Genomic DNA, 20944 nt, shown 5'->3' with positions numbered 1-20944 from the left:
TACTCTGAGTTGGTAATATTTAACGGGACAGTTTCACACGATAGAGCACCATGGCATGAGAGATGCAGCATTCCTGACATGTATCCTCTGTGTGTGACACTCAGCGCTGATCCACAGAGACTCCAAACTGAGGTGAGCCAGACAATCAACGGAGTTTATTGTAACATTTGTTAGTTTAACCTCAAATTTAATTCTATCCGGGAGATGTTACGTTCTGCTGTGTGTGAAAAAGAAAATGACAGGCGCAGTTAGTTATTTAAGTTATTCATAGAAAAGAGCTCAGCTGTGATATTTTTCTTAATGACTAATCGTTTTCTGACTAAACTTACAGTTGTTTATTTCATGGAGTTACTATTTAGCCCTATCTGTAATTAGAGACGAGTTAACAGTTAACAGATCTTTCAAGTGATTTGCTGCCTTTGATTCTTTGTGTTGGAGAAAGTGTGCAGCATGGATGCAAGTTTATTTAAGCCAAGCCCGAAAAAAAAAAAAAAAAAAAAATAGAAGGAAAAATGCTATTTTAAATATAAGTTGTTTATAACCAGATATACTCAGGAGTCTTTGGCCTTTTGTATTTGAAAACATGCTAAATTAGAACAAAACTCAAAGTGAAGCGGAGGCTGATGACAAATTCACTAATTTTGCATACATTTCGGAGAAAATATTTGAAAATTTAACCTAAGTCCTTTTTGTGTATGATTAAAAGTCTGATGATTACAAAGGTTAAACAATCCACCCTCCTCATTAGAGTGGTTCCTCTGGGCAGTATGACCCTCTGCACCAAAATGTGGAGCTAAAATATCAGCGTCACCACTTATCCAAGTGATAAATGTTGGTCTGATATATAGAACAACTCAATTCTCTTCATTTCAGGGCCATCTAGCGTTGAACAATGGTGGTTCATCTGTTGGTGCTCCTGTCATGCACAATTCAAGGTGAGACTTCAGCTCAAAATAAACACGGAAACTTGATTTGGCAGGAGATGTGTCACAGAGGCCCGTAATGTTCTTGTATTGAGGGCAATATTTGGTGCTGTGGTGTGTTTAATAGCAGACACCTTCAGATTAAACCCACACACGGTCTAATTAGAAGGCCTATGATCTTTAACACGTTATAATTAATTGTCTTTAAAACGGGTGCCTATCTAGTTAACAGTAAGTTGTTGCCAGCGGTCAGGGGACTTGAGCGTCCCTCGTTCGTGGTCCCAATAGGATCCTGCACAAATTATGCTCATTAGTCTGCCATTCTCTGATTGCATTGAAAAGGAATAGCTGTATAGGCTGGCCTAGATATTTCCCAGACCCAATTTCCTAAACTGATGCATAATTTATGACTCGGCATGCTGGCTGGAGAAGGTAACACAGTTAACTCCCTACAAACAAGTTATACATCACCCTGAGAATCGTGACATAAACATGTTATTTCCCATTTCACAGTTATGCCATCAATAATAATTCCCTTTCTCCATCAGTCGTCAGCAGCAGAAAGCCACTGACAGGTGCTGGATTGGGGTAACTGAGAGTGGGCCCTTATAGTTGGTGTACAGCTGATTATGGATGATTCCCCGATGAGTCTGTTCATCTATTTCAGCCCCAATCACTCAGTACTTTGTAGCTTCTTCGAGTTCTGCAGATGGCTATTAGAAAACTATTTTTAAAAAACCCTGCAGAGTGACGCTGTGGCCTGTTGCTTGAATTTACGCTCCTTTTTTGTCACTATTTCTTCCCTAAATCCTATTTGCCCTCATTTATCCTGCCAAGCAAAATCACCAATCTCTCTCTGGACAGCCACGGAAAGAAGCAGATTTAGGGGGTTGTGCTGTCATTCTCTCTTTTTTTTTTTGGTCTCTTTATCCCCCTGAGCCCTTCCTTATTTCTCTTTTACCATCATTTCATTTCTTACATACGCGCTCCATGTCTTGAACAACAAACTTGTCCTAAAGCTATACCCTCTGTCATGACAAGATCTAGATTTGCACTAAATCTGTGGGTTTCCCCTCATCCTGGATCTGCTAAGCTCAATCAATCCTCTGACTATAACCTGCAAGGTCTCTTTTTAAATATTACATTAATGTCGCTGACTACTTGTTGAAGGCCTGATCTTTGCCGCACATGTGAGCTTCCTGTTTATTTACCCTGGCTACATCTTATTTGGGCTGGAGTCAATTTTTTGGAAATGAACAAAACTCCTGTCTTGCCACTTAGGTGAAATTGTAGCATATAACCACTTTTGCAAGTTTTCCTTATTTAGACAACTGCAATCAGTCTTCTGACATGAGCAGCAAAAATGTGTAGCATGTGGTTCACATTTTCATTTGCTCAGTTGGCAGATGCTTTTATCCAGCGGGACAAAACTCAAGCTTTGTGTTATTTCATGTATAACATGGAGTTACAAATTGTTGCTAGGCAACCTCTCAGCTCAGCACATAACTTCCTATGAAACCAAAACTTGCTTTTTCATTTTGCTCTTCAAAGTAACATATTGCGTTAACTTGTGAACTGTGCAGAGACATACTACACATTAGGCTAAGCTTTATAATATAAACCGAGTGGAGAGAGATGTTGATCTTCTTACTCTCATATTCTGAAATTTGCTTCAGAAACAGTGCTGCTATTGTGATTTGTTTAGTTTTGCGTTATTTCAAATCCACACAAACCTGATGTAGCTTTATTTATAATATTCTGTCTCACTTTGGACTTTAAACAGTTGCAGCTCAGATGAAACTGTCACCTAAAACACTAACTGTCCTGCGAGGTGAGGAGGCCCGATTTACCTGCAGCCCCCCCGACAACCAGTGGACCGTTATGGTGTGGCTGCTGAATGGCGCGGTGGCGCTCACCATCTCAAAATTACACGGTGTCCTGGCATCCACCAACGCCAGCGTGACAGCTGAGATAATCACACCCTCAAAGGTAGAAAGCTGGGTGTTTGTGCTGAGGAGCACAGAGAGGCACTACCAAGGAGAAGTGACCTGTGACCTCCAGGGCTTTGAGAGGAAAACGGCAAGTCTGTTTGTACAAGGTGTGTATGATCATATGTGTACGAGTGTTTTGGTGCGTGGGAGCGTCACGGGAGGTCTTATGTCCACGAGTGTGTAACCTTTAGTCAACTGAAGCAAAAAGCCAGCAAGGAATTGTTTGTGAGTATCTGCAGGGGACTTCGGGTGCACAAAAAAGCCTTTGAAATCCTCTGCAGCAGAAACAAGCAGGAGTATGCACACAACACAACACAACACAACACACACACGGAAAAGAAACCAAGCAAATGGCAACTCTGAAAATGATGAGTCTGCGCTATGAGCGGCAGCAGAGACACACTGAATTTCACCTTGACAAGGCAAAAAACAGTCTGTCTAAAATAAATAAATATATAAAGGCACTATACAAAAGTTGTGTGGATGCTTTGATCCTGTCCACCCACACAGTGTTCACTTTAATGGAAAAATAGAGAACACAAAGAGGCAGAGAATAGAAAAATAGTATTTGGAGAGTTCGTTTCATAGAATGAAAGTTTCCAGCTGCAGCAGAGTGAATGATCAGTGGTGGTACATATCAAAAGGCAGGAAGTCATTTTGTCTCAGCGGTACAGTTACACAGACATGTTTGATGGCTCTTGTGACATTATTAATAATGGCATGGGTTGTGGTGTTGAGGACAGGACACAATTTGGCACAACCTGTAAAGAGCATATAAATATAATATAAATACGTATACGTAAGGAGGACTAGTTGCGGGAGAGTTATAAGTCAAGACTTGATAGAAACTTGTTGTTTTCCGGAGTTCTTGCTGCGGAGTTGTTATGTGTAGCAGGAAAGCACTGCAGTGTGACCCAGCATTTTAACAAACGTGATTTTCCTTAGTAATCACCAACGAACAAAGCCAAACCACGACTGCATCTCATTTGGCCAAATCATTTACAAATTCTTCCATCAATATACCAAATACACATGGCACAAAAATGATCAGGGGTGGAGAGAAAGGCCAGAAAACAGAAACTTGTGTTTTCCAGCCTTCTTGACTTCTTAACTTATTGAATAACATTTTTAAAGCCACTAAATTGGCTTAAATTAAATTCAAGCTCAGACTTTTTGCTATCTCTTGCTGGAATATTGATGAGTTTGTTACATTTGTCATCGTTTTGGAAAGTCAGTGTTTCATTTTGAATTTAATCTAAAATTCTTTATCTCTTTTAGCAGCATTACACAAAAGAGATCCTTTCTTTCGTCTTTCTTTCTTACATAACTCTAAATTTAAAAAATGAATGTTTATTTGATCACGTACGCACAAAGTGAAGGAACATCTACTCTGCAAAAAGCAAGACAAAACAAAACCAATGAGCCATCGTCTTAAATATATTATGGAGAGAGCCCTGATTGCTGCCAGTGCCACAAATCCCACTTGAGATATGCAGCCATTAACAGTAGTGTATGGTGAATCAGGCGCTCCAGGCTGGATGCAGAGGATCACTATGGCCTGACACATCCTTTGGATTAATTGTTCATCCTGGCATGCCCGGTTAACAGTCAGCAACTCTTCCTGTGATTTGTGCACTGCAGCTCAAATATACTGTTGGAGAAGAGCCACAAATCCACACAGGGCTGGTTGACTCTGTATGCCATGATCCACACCGCCTGCTTTAATTGTTCAATATGAAGATGGTGTAAATATGACAACACACTCCTGCTCACACTCGCTTCTCCCTCTCTGCTTATTCTTCTTACTCACTCAAACTCCGATACACAAGCCTTACACTTGAACAAATCAATACGCACTCATGAGAATGAACAGGCTCTGCTGGGGGCTGTAGCTGCAGAAAAGGAGAGCACCTTTATATAAATCATAGACGAGAGAAGGGAATAGTGTGCCACTCATTGGAAAAAATTCACAACCGCACATAGTGTGCTTGTGTAACACAGTTTGCAGTTTACGCACCAATCCTGCATACACAGGTACAATTATTTAAATGCTGACCTTAAAGTAAAAACTCCCACTCATTGTACCATTGCTGAAAAATCCCCAGAATTAGAGTTGGCCGGGGTCTCCCTGCCTTTCGCAGGCTGCCACCGCAGCCCAAAGTCTTCAGACGTTCCCTACGGTGATTAACAAACCTTATGAAACCTTATTTCAGGGATCACTTAGATCAGAGCTTTGGGAGGAAGTGCTGATGTAGTTTCTTTCCTGTTCAGATATATCAATTAGATGCGATCGCCCAGAGGCCCTCGGCCGGCGCAAATGAGGCTGCTGGTTCCCTGCCAACCTTTATTCATCGGTGCAGAGATTCTCTGAGCGCAGCTGGAGTCCACTATCAGAAGCGGCTGCTTTAAGGGTCGGATATGATGTTTACAACACCAAATCAGGCATCATATAGATGCCCCTGGAGAAAAGGAAGGGCCAATAATTCGTACAAAACATCTGAGGATTTGAATCTACATCAACATTGACATGTCGTTCGCTCAGCCAAAGCACTATTGCTTCTGTAATTATCCTTCTGTCCATAGCAGTTGTTTATTGCATCCAGTGGCTTTCATCCCACAACGTAATAGACTTCACATTCGATACTGTAGCTACTTGAGCCTTGAGTGGCTTTTTTGGCAGTAACGGAAAGAGATGAAGGGGAAAAAAAAAAAAAAAAACGAAACAAAAACACATTTGTCAGGCAACTGAGACTTTAAGACATTTGATCAATCACACGAGATGAATGAAATCCATCTTTTGGCTCACCGAAGAAGTGATGCTCATCTCTGGGCGCAGATATGAGCGGGAAATTGAATTTGCGGACAGTGGTGTGTGTGCAGGAATTTACAGGCGTACAATTAACACTGTCCGCATGAAAATTTGATCAAGTTTCTAAAAGTACCTTTCACCGATTGCAGAAAAGGGCAGCGTGAAAGTCCTTGGGGACGACAAGTTGGCATTCAAGGGGCAGTCAGTGGTGTTCGAATGCCAAGCAGAGGGGTGGTACCCTGAACCCATTCTGCAATGGCAGGTGAACGACATGAAGGTAAGGACACAACTGCATTCAGAAACGCTCCTCATTTGTCTTTTTTTATGGGCTAACTATTTGGGGAAAATTTCTTATTTTAGAAAACATCCAATTACAATTGCAAACTAATTATTCATAAGACAGAAATTCTTACAGCTGCTTTAAATTTTACAATCAAAGACAACAAGTGTGTGCGACTTAAAAAAATAAAAAACGTTCCTCAACTGAAAGCCCATACGTCAGTGAAGATGTCCTTTTCAGCTTAATTTGCCACAGACGGTGGCGGGCGGACTACTTTTAGAGAGAAGCTGCCTTGGTTGACTGTCAGGGAAGCCCATCCCCTTCACTGTTGTGTTTCTGCTGACAGTACATTCATTGAGCTCCGGCATCTTTCTCCAGATTGTGCTGCTCTGTTTGTCTGCTCACTAAGCACCAGCTAATGCTTCCATCCCATTTTATGGAACGAGAGCTTTATCATCCATCTGTATCAGAGAGGCTCAAACAAAGCCAAGTAATTGCAATATCGGTACATCTTGTGCCGCATTTTACGAGGTAGATATCACAAAGATCAGCAAATGAGGCGATCTGATCAGAAAGACTGAATGCTTTTGAATAGAATCGGAGTGGCTCATAATAGTTTTGTAACACACCCGATAATCACTTCACGAACACTAACTGAAAGTCTGGCAAGTCAGAACGTAGGCGTCACATTAGAGTGTACAGTAAAGAGTAAAATAAACCCTCTCTCTCTCTCTCTCTCTCTGGGGAATGGCGTGTAGGTGAGCCTGGGTGAATACAACATCAGCAGTGAAGAGTCAGGGAAGAGCCTCTTCACCGTGAGCAGCAACCTCAGCGTGACAGCAACAAAGAGCTCTGATGTGGAGTGTCTGGCCTCTGTGTCTGCCCTGCCCACGCCGCTGAATAGCAGGGTCCGTCTGACAGTGGGTGAGCCCGCAGCACAGCTGTCGTGTTGGCCGTTTCTTGCTGCTCTGTCCTAGTTCAGCTCTCCTTCCCTACATTTGCCTGTTTGGCTCTCTTCTTTTTGTGCGTCTCATTTTGTTCTAACGCATTATTTTCGCCGCCTCTGAGTCAGCGTCAACGTTGCGCGAGTTTGCATCACAGCTGAAGCTGCGGCTTCAAAATGGGGTTCTTGCATTTTTTTTGCAGCACTATAAATTAAAACTAAACAAAAAATAAGAATATTTAACACAGCTTTCTTTACACGTCTGCAAATCTGTTATGGAATCGTAAAGAACACTGCTTCAGCGTTTCTCCACGGAAATATTGCTGTGACCTTCTCTCCTCAGTCGCAGAGGTGGTGCAGGAGGAAGACGACTGCACGGTCCTGCTGGCAGTAACTGCCACCCTCTCTGCTCTTCTGCTGCTCCTCCTGCTCTGCATCTGCATTGTCCTCTGTTACAGACAAAGGAAACAAGCAAGTAGGCACTTTTCTCCTCCTTAAATTGCTCTAGGTGAACATCCCCCTCACACACACACACACGCACGCACACACACGCACACACGCACACCATTTCCAGTGCAGAAACTGTGATTAAAGTATAACGAAGGAGATACGTGGTTACACACTGTGACTCGTTACTGCCCTGCACTGGCCTTCACCAAGGGCACGCAATATTTTTTCTGACAAAGGCAGAGAACATGAGTTGTCAGCAGAAAGTTTTATTTCTCAGGAAAACAGCAGCAGCACAGACCACAGCAGGTACGTGCGAATGCAGGATTGGCGGTTTGAATCTCTACATAACTGAAAAAAATAAATAAATTGAAAAATATGAAATTCAAACAAATGACTTTAACAGCTTCAATAAGAAATCTCTCCTGAAGTAACACATAATAACTTATCCAAAAATACACAGATTACAAAGAGAAAAATTCTTTCCAAATTTCCAGGCATCTGAAACTGGTCAATGATGGCGAGATCGGCGGAGTCCTTTCTATTTCTTAGCTGTTCCTGGTGTCCTTTCTAATGATGTCCTGTGCAGTTTGTTGTGGAAAAGTTGGCTCTGATTCCAGCAGCCTACCTTGTATAAATAAAAGGGGCTATGTCTAAGTCCTGGGTTTATATCCTTAAGGCTTCAGTGAGACAGCTGTTGTGTACTGGGAACGCAGTGGCTCTGGACAGGATATCAAATTGTTTGCCAAAAGGATTACAGATTTTGGCACACTGGCAGAAATTGTACCTCAGTTAAGAAAAAGTCCTGACTCACACCTGAGTCAGTGTGTTTGACTGAAGCACGCGCGCGCGCACACACACACACACACACACACACACACACACAGAGGACACAGTTTATCTCACAATGTAAAGGAAAGCTAAGCAGTCTGTTTATTAGTGGTATTGCTATGATTCAGATTAGGTGATTAATACCCGTCTTATTCCATATGGCCAAGTGGAACCAGAAATTGATTAGCTTAGCTTAGCATTAAGTGAAAAGGGGTAAATGCAAAATTAAGGCAAATTAACCGACTGCAAGGACCTTACAACAACAGAACACGGTATCTTTATCCTTCAGGTCTCTGATCATTGTGCTCAACTGAGTTAACTGTCTGCTGCTTGTACTTTCAAATTATTCAGAGATGACACGGGTGCCAATCTTCTGAGCATGCTTACCAAAATCCATGTCTTGCATGGGTCAGGAAATGCTATAAACCCGTTAATGAGGTTTAAGAATCACCACGTGGCGAGACAGTTTTGCTCTTTCTGAGCTCTTGAGCTGACCTGGAGTATCTGTGGTGATGTTCCCAGACTACTTGCCACCTCTTCGATGTCTTGGCAAGTTGCGGGCGTGAAGTGGTGTGATGCTGTAAAAAGCGTGGCCTGGAAAGCAGGACATTGCAGAGATGTTTCCGGAGCGCCGGGAATCTCAAAGGGAATCGTCGCTCCAGCACAAGGAGGCGGTGCACGCCTGTTTGTGCGTGATAACAAAAAGTGGCCCTGAGTCACACATTAAGAAGTCACAGTAATCCCTGTGACTGATTCTGGACCGTTACTAATCATGGGCTGGTGCAACCTTTCTCCTCTCCAGCTGATTCTGTACCTGAAACATCTAATACCTCCTTCACCGTCGCTCTTTGCTTTCGTCTCACGTCTTTAATGCAACATCCTCGAACAAGTTGAATTAACTTCACTAGGAGGTTTCACATGTTAGAGGATGTGGCTAACTTCCAGGTCGGAGCTTTTCCTTTAGTAATCCAGCTCAACGGGGACCAATGTATGCTTTGTAATTATTTGAAACATAGAAGGGATCTAAGATAGACTTTGGCCAGCATGACAGCAGGGATTTAAAATATAAAGACAAAGACGATTTCTCTCCCTGTTAAAAGAACAATTTATATTGCTCCTGAGGCAAGCACCATCTGCACCATTGTTATATTGTTGTACTTTTGCTGTGGCCAGGAAGACCTCTGGCAAAGACAACCATGAAGCCGTGTTACAAAACTCATTAACACTCAGCTCCAGCTTTCACTGTCAAATTGTAAACTGACTGGAGGCTACAATAGTAGTGCAGAACTCAAAACGAATAAACAGTGGGACATTTACCCCTTTCATATTGTAGATGCAGTGAGCGAGCACAATGGCTCTATAGTCAATGTAGTGAAGATGATTAAATTAACGTCTTATAGCTCGTAATAGTTCTGTAAACATGTCTCTTTTTTTACCTTTCAGAATCAGCTCCACAAGAGACCATGTGGTAAGATTTAGAATCCCTTTTTCTAGATTCCATTTGCTTCATACTTTATTTTTAAACAATGGAAACTTTAGATTTTTGCACTTTTTGCAACTAACAACAGGAACTTTAAGATTAACTGTGATTTCTGAAGTGAAAGTTACTTTCTTGTGGAGAAAGAAGCTGCCAGTCCTGGCTGTGTTGAGCTCCATTTATACTTTACATAAGATACCAGATTATGAGGACTCAGCGGGAATCTCAGTTAATACACGCAACTTATTTCTGCGCATGAATGGACTTTTATTGCTCCTCGTTATAAAAGAAAAATGAAGACGTGAATTTGAAAATACATGCATTAAATAGCAATTACATTCTCGAGCAACTTAATTAAGAGTCAAATTGTCATTATCTCATTTAGGAAAAAAAAATGCATCGTGCATTGTATTTGTCAGCATTATTCATGCAACTGAAGTACATTTTATAGCTTTTCCAATGAGCACACTGAAGTGAGAGTTGAGTACTTCATTTGGGTCCAATTGAATGCAGTGAAAAATGATGATGATGTTGATTTTTATTTATTTATTTATTTATTTTTTATCTGTCAAAGCACAAAACAAAGTCGTCGCAGCTGGATAGTCGTTTTCAACGTAGCTCTGCCGCATGCTACCTTAAAAATCAATTTTCACATTCGGCTGTTCTTTTGGGAACTTTTGCAGGTTTGACCAATCAGCGGTGGCGAGACGCTCACCTGCTGAGGTGGCAACGGGGAGGGTCAACTTGGGATACTTTACAGAGGGGCCCAACGGTGAGAAAGCAACATATAGTTTACTGCGGCAATATTGCAAACTTCACCTTTAAAGCACAACAAAGACACAGCTGTCAGAGCGTTCAGAGAAATAAACTATTTCATTCCAGTGAGTAAGACCCATAGGCCAGCCACTATATGACCACATCACTTATGCAGGAGCTTTATAAGGTTTCTAATGACGAGCTGCTGAGATTATTGGTATTTTTTTTTTCAGCCTAATATAAAAGTATCAGTACAAGCCGTAGTTTACTGCATATTACTGACTGTGATGGATGAAACATATTTCAGGTGTTCGCTGTTATATTTTGCTTGTGCACAGAAATCAGTGGATACTGCAGAAACATTTAGTAAAGTTGCAGTGCTGTAACATGACACACGTTGCTGCCGAACATAAAGATAGTTCGGACTTTCATATTATTGATTTATGACCTCATTTTGCTACACTAATAGGAGACATACCCTTCACAGTGGTAATAATCTGTGGGTACACCGCAAACCACACACTATACATTTAGTATTTTCTGACATTTTCATTTTTCAGACAGAAAAAAAAAAAAAGAATATGAACCTCAGGATGCTGCTCACCGCTCAATCACCTGAAGCTGGTCAGAGAAGCTGTGAGGTTAGATCAGGCTAAACTGCTGTTTCTCACCCCGCAGATACAGATGACAATGAGCTAAACATGGAAACTCGTAGCCAGATGGACTTTGTCAGCCCTCATAAGGTAGGTTAGAGATAGAGAAGAAGGTGGGAGGGTTCTCAGAGAGGAACTGACAGGACGGAGGCAGGAATGAATTGAAGCTGAATAATGCATCTAGTCATTGTTCAGCTGGAGTACCTGCTTCTCTCACAGGAGGGAAGCGTGTTGCTACGCGGCCTCACCTCAGGCAGCCTCAGTTGTTCCATTAGCCTGCTCAAATCATCTATTGTTACCTGAAACATATCATAGCGCCACAGAATCATTGTCTTAGCTTATAGAGCACATTTAGGTGCCTCCTGTTATTAATCCAAACGCTGGGATGGCCGACAGGTCTAATGCAGGATTCACACCACTAACTGAGACCTGATTGAGACACAAATTGAGAAAAATACGCATGCTGAATATTTCAGGTCTCTTCAGAACCTGCAACGATGAATTTCATACTGTACTGAAACTGCTGAATCTCCTGGTGTCTCTGATTTTAGCTTACGTTTCCTCCGATATGAAGCAGCTGCCATTTGAGTTCAGATTCGGTCTTTGAAGTAGCGAGCTGGTACTTATGCTGGTACGTACTATATGATGACCTCATCTGGAGGTACTGAAGATGGAGGACAGTCACTTTAAGGCCTCTAAGGTCTTCAGAGGTCAAAAACACATCCTCAGTTTCAACCCTGCACTCGTTTAGCATCACGGGCCTTCGTAGAAAACTCTCAAGATAGAAATCTAACTTTGGTAAACATACAGTGCTCCCCAAAATTACTCAGATAGTTTGTTGGCGGTGTCCTCCAGGTCCCTGATGTGCTGGACTGTGGCAGCCTGCCTCTCTCTCTGCAGCAGGCTGTGCACAGCGAGAACCAAACCCAGGCAGGCCTGTCACTGAAAAGCTTCACCAACATCAGAAGAATTACCACAGTTTGACTGTGTTTATCATCATATTCCTTTATGTAGTACATTTAGAAAGCTCGAAGCTATTTTATGTTATTACTGCACCATTCCCATTTTTTTAAACAATTCAGAAAATGTAAAAAGTTTTCAAAGACATAACGTTGTATTTTTGTTCAATAAAAGATTTTTTTTTACGTTTTTCATGATATTCTTAGTTTTTCTTTTACCTGTTTAACACACACACACACACACACACACACACATATATACACACACAGCAATAACTTTCAGCTATCCATCAGCTTTCTTTCACTTATCTGAGTTCAAGTCACAGCAGCAGGAAATACACAGCAGTCCAGTTATCTCCCTCTCCAGCAGTGTTTTTCCACTACTGCCAGCCTGCTATGTGATCTCTGCAGCTCGTTCTGGGACAGTCCCAGGGCCTCCTAGTTGGACGTACACGGCAGACATCAAGCATCATCCGGATTACTGTTACTTCAGCGTCTGCCTACCATGTGTACAGTACTGGCCGGTGAGGTTTGACGTGACTCACTTCAGTATTTGGTGATAGTCACTCGAACAATCACTTCATCAAAGAGGGAGTTTCTTCTCCAACAATACCTCATCAGGATTTCCCCCATTCCATCGGTTTATAGTCCAATCCTGTTTTCAGGGAAGCTATATTTACCATCCCATATGTGGTGGTCACTCAAACTCAATTAATTTCCATGTCATGGAAGGCAAATGGTTATAAAATGTACCACGATCGGTAAAGGCTGAAGTGCAAATTAACACCGTGACTGGTGTGCCAATGAGAACGATGTGGTGCTGGTAATACACAGAATAACAGATTTATCTCTGCGTGAAGTGGGCGGGTGACACAGCATTTGCATGTCATAACAGTAAAGGATGGAGTTAAAGAGAGTGGTGGAGATGGAGGTATATGAATCTGCCAGACACCGTAGTTTCACTACTGTTGCTGTCATTAAAGGACCTGGCATGCATAACAAGATGACAAGCCTGTTTCTGATGTCCATGAAAGAATTTTTTCTCCAATTAATTCATTTAGTTACCACCTAAGGGTCATTATCCTTGTCACATTTGAGTAAATATCCTAATGGGCCATTAGGGGAAACTGGCTTTTTCTGGATGATGCTGTGACTTTTATATTTATGCATAATTTGTCACCTCCAACTACTATGAAAGCCTTGGATGAAATGGGAAAGAGCATAATCAACAGCTTATATTTTGCTTAATAGAACACACTCTTTCATGTCGCTGGGAGCCAATGCATGTTGTGATTGGGCCTTTTTCGTCTTAGACCTGATTTATATCTGCTGGGAACCTTGATTAGCATAACATGACTGCAATCCCAGAGAAAGGGGCGAAGTGCAAATCCAACCACTGCTGAAAATAACTGCATCTGCAGTGGGGTTGTTTCAGAGGCTGTATATTAACATACAATGATGAATGTGGCATGAAAGAGGAACCTACAAGGTAACCAGAGGTCAGGATTAAATCAACGATAGACTCTAACCCTACATGATAGACGCAAGCAGACTGTTAGGAAACAGGAGTCTAGTCTTTTGTGTCCATGGTGCTGAGGGACAAACAGACTTTATACTGTAAGAGGTAAAAAAAAAAAATGGACATACAATAAATGCAGAAGCTAAATGCTCCAGTTTTCTTTTTGAATTGTCAGTTATATTGTGACAGCATGCATGCTTACATTATTGAGAATAGCACGCTGACAGTTTCCTCCTATGGCCTATCACCAGATGGCTGAAACAGATCTTCATTTTGGAAATCACATCTCTCCAGTGCATGTGAGGAAAGTGTTTGTCCTCACTCCCCCACCATGCTGAAATCATCGATGCCGTCTGTTAACTCGCACCAAACACCTGGCATTGAAGCAGGCAGGCTATTAAATAAATTAGGTTTCTGACAAAGACAGGCGCAGAGTGAGAGGCCTATTACATGACCTGCACTGGTGCTTTGTTTTTCAGCTTAACCTAACCCTTTCCTGAGGCTTACTTAGGGCACTCCATGGGTGTTGGTCACCCTCCACAAATTGGTGTGTTTATATTGTTTGGAGGTCTCCCGAAGCTCACAGAGCAAGCCGGGCCAGGGCTGGTTAGTGACTGAACCTCCAACAGTGAGGGTGTAACAAGTCCCCATAGCCACAGCCATCTTAAGGAGTCCCTGTCACACATCCACTGTCCCGTCTGTAACAATCTGATATCCTCTTCATGTCACCGTGTCACATGCTCAGTCTGTAAGGGACCACCTGTCAGTACAGCAAGTATCTCCCTCCTTGCATCTCAAAATAATTTCAGAGTGGAACAAAACCATCAGGGATGACGAGCGAGGAGTCTGGTAGGGTGCACTTCCCTAGCTACCTCAACAGTTTTCTGTTGGCAATTAGCAAGAGGCCTCTGCACTTTTTGTTGTGTGTGTGGATAAATAAATGGAAACTTTAGCTAATGGTTCTCCGGAGTAAAACATCATGTCTCCAGTGGCTTGTTATGCGCCTCCATTTCCTGTTGGTCAGGCTCCATTAGCAGTCCAGTCACTGCTCTGTTTTCGGAGAGGATGCAGAGCAGACCGAGAACATTAAAACCACGCATTCAGAAATATCCCACTGCCGGAATATCCTGTTTGTCTGTCATCTTTGTCAAGCAATTTCGAAGATTAAAGTTGGTATTAATGTTTCATATTTGTTATTCTCAACAAATGCCATCGATCTCTCCTTGCGTTGGTTCTGACTGACAACTTATCTCCCAGGTACTGTAGTTTTAAGCAAACATGATTCAAACAGGACACATAACGCTTTTGTTGGGGACTATTTTCAGCTGTGGAATTGTACACATTTAGGTCTCAAGTGAGTGTCTGCAGTAGGAGTAGGGTGTGTGACTGTAATAACTCAAAATAAATGTTCATTGTAGTGTGGGAGCATAAAATCCTGCCACGCTGTAGTAGATGCAGTTCACTGATGCGCATTTCATGAGTTGGTTACACAGGAAGTGATTATGAGTAGAAAGTCACTGTTGGTTTTGGCCTGTTGAGATTTATTGACAATATAAATGCATGCCAAGAATAAACTCAAAGGAATGATGGGTAAAGAGACACATGGGTTTCTTTGGCAGTTTCTATTATATTATTGATAACATAATACTAATATAAAGGCTCCCATCCTAAAGTGAGCCAACACACAGGTGGTGACACGGTTGTGAGCTGCAAGGACTCCGCTGTGACTCCTCTGACATAAATATGATAATGGAACATAAACCCTGAGAGCACTTCATTAGCTTCATAAATATTTATTCATGCACATCAGACTCCAGTGACATGTAACAGTTTGGCTGCTTCAGCACGCCACTACGCTGACTGACTTGAATTAAATGGGCCCTCTTGGCACTGGTCAGGGCAAATTAAGCAGTTCATGCTTTGTTTGGGCTCTTGAGGGCCAACACTGGCAGAGCACCGCTGATGAATAACTTAACACCTCCTCTCATTATTGAAAGCCAATGCATTCAAGAGCATCGTAACACGGTGCGCCTGCTAAATGAAAGGCATTCAAAAGTAACTCTGTGCCGCAGTATTGTGTGTCTAGGGCCATTACCAGCAATCGAGCCTAAAAACCTTGACACAACCTTGTAAGCACAGGATACTCTTTATTAGCGCTCAGGCTAATCACCAGAGCACATGGTTGTTTAATTGACAGTTTTCAAAAAACAGAAAAACATTCACTTGTCTTTTTGGTGGCATCCCTGCGGCTGATTATCAGGCGGTGGTGCACAGTGACAGCAGACAGGGTGTCTGCAGCGCCCCCCCCCCCCCCCCCAATACCATTCAGCCACTGTGATCAGGCTCAGATCACATCATTTAGATTTGCCAGAAGAATCTTCTGAACTACTATTTGATTTTCATGCAAGCCAACAATAACGGTTTCCAAAGCCACATCCTCTGTAAGTATTTTATACTACAAAAATTTTTTTTTGTGTTGTTGTTGTTGTTGTTGTCGACTCAGCAAAACATCGAGAATGATTTTTTTTCTTACATTTTTTTTCCAGCAGTTGACAGGATGCTAAATGGTTACATAAAACTGAGGGGAAGACAGACTGAATATGGAAATTGCAAAAATGAAATCCGAGACCTGCTGCGACCTCTTCTTGACAGGGAAAGTGCATCATTGCGCTACTTTACTAAGGCGCCTTACCACAAGTAACAGAAGAAGCTGATGTCCATTTTTAAGATTGTGTTGTAGAAAGTTTTTTCATCGATTTAGACCGTGATTCAACTGCTGCCTGCTAAATAATCACTCTACTCACCTGTGGCCAAACTCAGCAGAGGGTGGACCAATAGTGGTCCAGATCAACCTTGTGAATCACCTAACGGGACAGGGACGGCTGAGACTGTGGAAGGTCTCTGGGCCCTTTTTTTAATCACGTGTCCTGAACTGCCCATCTGTCATGACCGGGCTCAGATGGCAACAACTTTGGCAGTGCAGTTCAGCACGTCAGCGCTTCTGCACAGCACATCCCCTGATAGCGCTGTCCTGATAAATGATATCCAGCTGTCGTTGCGCGGGCATCCAAAAAGACTTATGCACCAACTCTCCTGTAACAGAGAGCACTTCTCGTAAAATCCAGAACTGACTCGTCGCTCAATCTGACAACCTGTACAGTAACCTGGTAAAGCGATTCGCCACAGAAACACAGAAGCTTCTGTGACTGCTTGGGAGAAAGCCGTTGTATCGCAATCTCATTCCACCAAAAGAAAATACTCCAAACACACGTCAGTTTTCAGATTTTTCCAACAGCAATCACAACATACCAATTGCGAAACACAAAGAAAGTTAAGAGCACGTGAAAAGGAAAATGAATGAACATCTGGTCGATTGAATGGATAGAAATACAATAACCAATGAGAAGAGTATCTCACTGAATGCTGCAGCTCACGTTCAAGCAGAAGCCCTTGCAGCAAGCTTGCCAAACAAGTGTGAGGTGTTCCAAATGCTATTAGAGCGAAAAATTTGCTGATTTTAAACAAATAAGGCTGCTGCTGCGGTATTCTGTATTGCTGTTAGTTATTTAGTGAAGACATTTATCACATTGCTGCCACTGATTTGTGCATTTCAGGTAAAAAGAGTTAAGTGCTTGATTGCCTCCTAACAGCCTAGAGGATGATTTTGGTCAATGCAAGTTGAGATTTGAGAACAGCAAGAATTCCACACTGATTGAAAAATGTCTATTTAATTTCTTCACAGAGGGAAAATGAGCTGAATATAAATACACGATGAATCCTTTTATGATTTGTGTTCTTGCAAATCTAAATTTAATTACCATATATTTACCATATAAACAAGATCCTTCTAAAGTGTGTAAACGAGAATGAAAATGGGATGAAAATTAATTAAACTATTGTCAAATGCATGGGAATCCGATGAAATGGCTTTTTAAAAGACAATATAAGTTGCATTTATTTTCAATGTCAAATTCAGCTTCATGGCTTAAATACTAAACCACTACATCTCCCACGAGTACTTACAATGCATTGGAAAGTGCTGCAGTCTGTGGACATTTTGAAATGCTTTTAACATATGAGGGTTTATAGAAACACAGAATTCCAGGGATCATCCAAAAATGGCAGCTGTGCCATTTGATAAATCGTTGCAGCGGACTAAGCTGTACTAGCATGTTTTGATGAACAGAAAGCCTCTTACAGGAGGGGCTACATTTTTCACTTTTTTTATTTTTTTTTTTTTTTTTACCTGATGCAGCAGTTTGGCAGCCAAACATACAACACATTTATATGACATACTTTCAGGTTTGTGCTCATAAAGCAAATCCATATGTGTAAGGGTAGTTCCATGGTTTGGTAAAAAGAAGTTACACAGCGCCTGATGGGAAGTCAGAGTTTGGATTGTTTATCAAAAAAGTTAGAACCCAAATCCTCCTGCAGTCCACCACAATATCTCTCTCTCTCTCTCTCTCTCTCTCTCTTAATGTATAAAGCAGAACATTGATTTCGTTTTTTTTCTCCCCTCTTCTCTTCCACTATTAGCAGTGTGGGCAGCTTTCCTCCCTGAGCATGAGGTGAATGCTTTTATTCTGTGTAGTAAAACAGCCTTTATCTATGCCCAACTTCCCCAAGACCCTGCCCGGTGATCGAATCCATCTCCAACATGAAGACAAAATGGCAGTAAAGCAACACAAAAGACAGAGAGAGATGCCGCAAGAAAGAAAATGTATCTGGTGGCACCTTGGAAGAAGCTTTGCTTAAGCCTCTTCAAACATGTGCAGGCAGAGATAAATTATTTAATCAAAGAGTTTATGAATTGTTTTCAGAAAATGTTCCGTACTCTGAATGACCCGAAGGAAATAGCGTGGATGTGGTATGCTTTGAGTTTTTGTAAGCTGTGCAGCAGTATTGACATTCATTGTGACACCAGTTAGATATAGAGGGGACGGAAACACAAGATATATCTCACAGCATCAACTGCTCCGTACAAACTGTAAAGACGAGGTTCACAACGGTGAAGAAGACTCACACATATTCCAGTGACATGCTGGCTCACTGGGAAGAAATGGAAATGTTAAAAAAAAAACCCAAAACAAACACGCATGAATACAAAAAAAAAAAAAAAAACAGGTATAACTGATGTGTGTAGGTAATACAGAAAACGAAGGAGTTAACAAGAAAGTAACAACGAGTGCTTCTTATTTCATCCCCGGCCTCAGTTATCAGGACGTAGTGTGCTTACCTCCGTTAGATCTTTGGAGAGTAAACTCCCTGGGGTTCATACTTCTCTGCTCCACCAGACTCCAATAAACCAATGAACCAGCAAAAAAAAAAAATCAAAAAAAAAAAAAAAAAAAAAAAAAACAGAGACCTGGCCTAACATCTCCTGAAAGAACTGGCAGAAAAATGGACCATTTGAGGCTCCTGATGATCTTGCCAGACCATTTGGCACCATCAACACTGGTAATTTAAACGCTTCTGGCAATATTTAAAACAGTAATTTTTGGAGACCAGGGAAATCTATCCTGATAATGAGCCATGCCCTTGTAACTAAATGTATTCATATTTGTACATTATAATCTTCTGCAGCCTGTTTTGTCTGTTCTATATAAGCCTGTCTATCGCAGAAATTACTTTTAGGGTCTAATCGCATCTCTGTTGCAACAAATCACCCTGTAAATATTTGGTTTTCCTATTAGTTAGTATCAATTTATCAGAATGAATCTGTCATATTTACGTCTTATTATTTTATATTACATATTTATATATAATAAAATATATTTATTATATTTTTTGGCAGCGTTGCCACGTGTTCTTGTACCCCAAATGGATCTGTCTTAGTCGTCAACACAAAGCCTTTATGTTTTTGGAATCACTGAACCTGAACCTCCCAAACAAACAGGTTTGGAGGTCGTTATGTCTGGTAGTGGTTGGGCTGCTGGAGTTTTACAGAGTTGCTGTTTTGTGTGCAGCTTTACGAGGTTATAAAAACACTCATGTGTAATGGAACAGCTGCTTTTAACGGCTCCATGTAAAAGGCCTTTAACTGTTTTTGGCTTGAAAGTCCATCCACCGAATGATTTGGTATTTCATAGAAAACTGACGGCGTTACTCTCTATAACCACACATATCTCTCAGATATTTACTCGCTGTGCAAACTGATGGCATAAATATAGCAATAACCCTAACTTCTTGTGTCTCCACTAAAAGCGACCAACACCATCTTTCATCTCACTCTGTGCCAACTAAACTGCGCTGTTATTATTTTTAAATACCCTGAAACAGGAGCCAAAGCTGAAAATGGCAAAACTCATCAAATGCTGACACGTTTATGTGGCAGTTTCTTTTTTCTTCCAGGAGCGGATGTCATAAAACGTCTCCGCACTTGTCCTGATACGCAAACGCTCCCTGTGACAGCCAGACCGACTTGCAGTGAAGCAACAATACAATTATCCTGCGTGATGGGAAGGATCACTTTAAGATGGATTTCAATTATTCTCTCTCCGTTTCGTCCCGATATGAATAAACAGCAGCGTTTTCTGACCAATCCATCCACGTGCAGGTGCTGACAGGGCACGTCGGTTTGGACCTGCTCCACTTGCAATACAATTGGTATTGATCATCAGCACAGACAAGGGAGGACAAATGGAATTCAGACGTCACCAGCAGGCAAAATGCTAAATCCAATCTCAGGACATCCGCTTGGTGGGCTCCACTTCATTCATTGCTGTCTCTGTCAGGCAAACGTTCAACTGGCGCCTGACATGTAGACAGCGTATAATCGCTTTCTTTTCACTAGCAAATGCTCCGCTTGTAATTAGGCACTAATATCTGCCATGTGCAGAGCTGAGACATGAAATGAACTGTCTGTCGTCTGCTGGGGATCCCCACTGGGGATGTCAGTTTGATAGCTGCGCAGTTGGAAAAATGGAGTGGAAGGTGAAAAAGGCGTTTGTTTTGAGGATGTGAGAGAAGGTGGATCAGGGAGAACGCAAATCTGGACACGTGTGCCTGAGAACGCATCTTTAAAAAAGGTCAGATGTTAGTAAATTTCCTATAAGGAAAAAAAAAAAAATGACGTTGTTCAATCTTTAATGGAACAATACAACGTGGTGGAGTGTGTGCTGGCTTTAATGAGGAGATCCCCACCCTTTGGTCCCTTACATTTTCCACCATTGAATTAGTGTGGCAGTGTTTTACTTCCCCCTCTCACACAGCACGCATTTCATTAGCAACACCCGACTTTGTCGTCAGCGAGCTGTGTAGTAATACAGGCTGATTGGCTCTGTGGCTTTCCGTGCCCAGCAGCTAGCGCAGATTATAAAAATGGCTCTGCCCCCTCTGATGAGGAGGAGACGA

At 41.8% G+C, this 20944-nt stretch overlaps 1 protein-coding gene across 3 annotated transcripts; it reads left to right on the top strand.

The window, feature by feature from the left end:
- Positions 1 to 31: 31 nt before the first annotated feature.
- LOC115053404 (immunoglobulin superfamily member 5-like) lies at positions 32 to 12207 on the top strand. Of its 3 annotated transcripts, XM_029518067.1 has the most exons (10): positions 32 to 132; positions 874 to 935; positions 2707 to 3021; positions 5873 to 6000; positions 6762 to 6927; positions 7290 to 7421; positions 9668 to 9692; positions 10385 to 10473; positions 11136 to 11200; positions 11966 to 12207. In XM_029518067.1, the coding sequence occupies exons 2-10, from the start codon at positions 893 to 895 to the stop codon at positions 12092 to 12094; spliced, it is 1092 nt and encodes a 363-aa protein (XP_029373927.1). In that variant the 5' UTR covers positions 32 to 132; positions 874 to 892; the 3' UTR covers positions 12095 to 12207. The 3 variants fall into 3 exon arrangements, with proteins under 3 accessions (XP_029373927.1, XP_029373929.1, XP_029373928.1); XM_029518069.1 differs by lacking the exon at positions 7290 to 7421; XM_029518068.1 differs by lacking the exon at positions 32 to 132 and having other exon boundaries at positions 740 to 935.
- The last annotated feature ends 8737 nt before the right edge of the window (positions 12208 to 20944 follow it).

Source organism: Echeneis naucrates, chromosome 13 (assembly GCF_900963305.1).
Source record: "Echeneis naucrates chromosome 13, fEcheNa1.1, whole genome shotgun sequence".
In the NCBI taxonomy this organism is placed as follows: Eukaryota; Metazoa; Chordata; class Actinopteri; order Carangiformes; family Echeneidae; genus Echeneis; species Echeneis naucrates.
The sequence above is the reverse complement of the archived record's forward strand: the minus strand, read 5'-3'. Positions and strand labels throughout refer to the sequence as shown.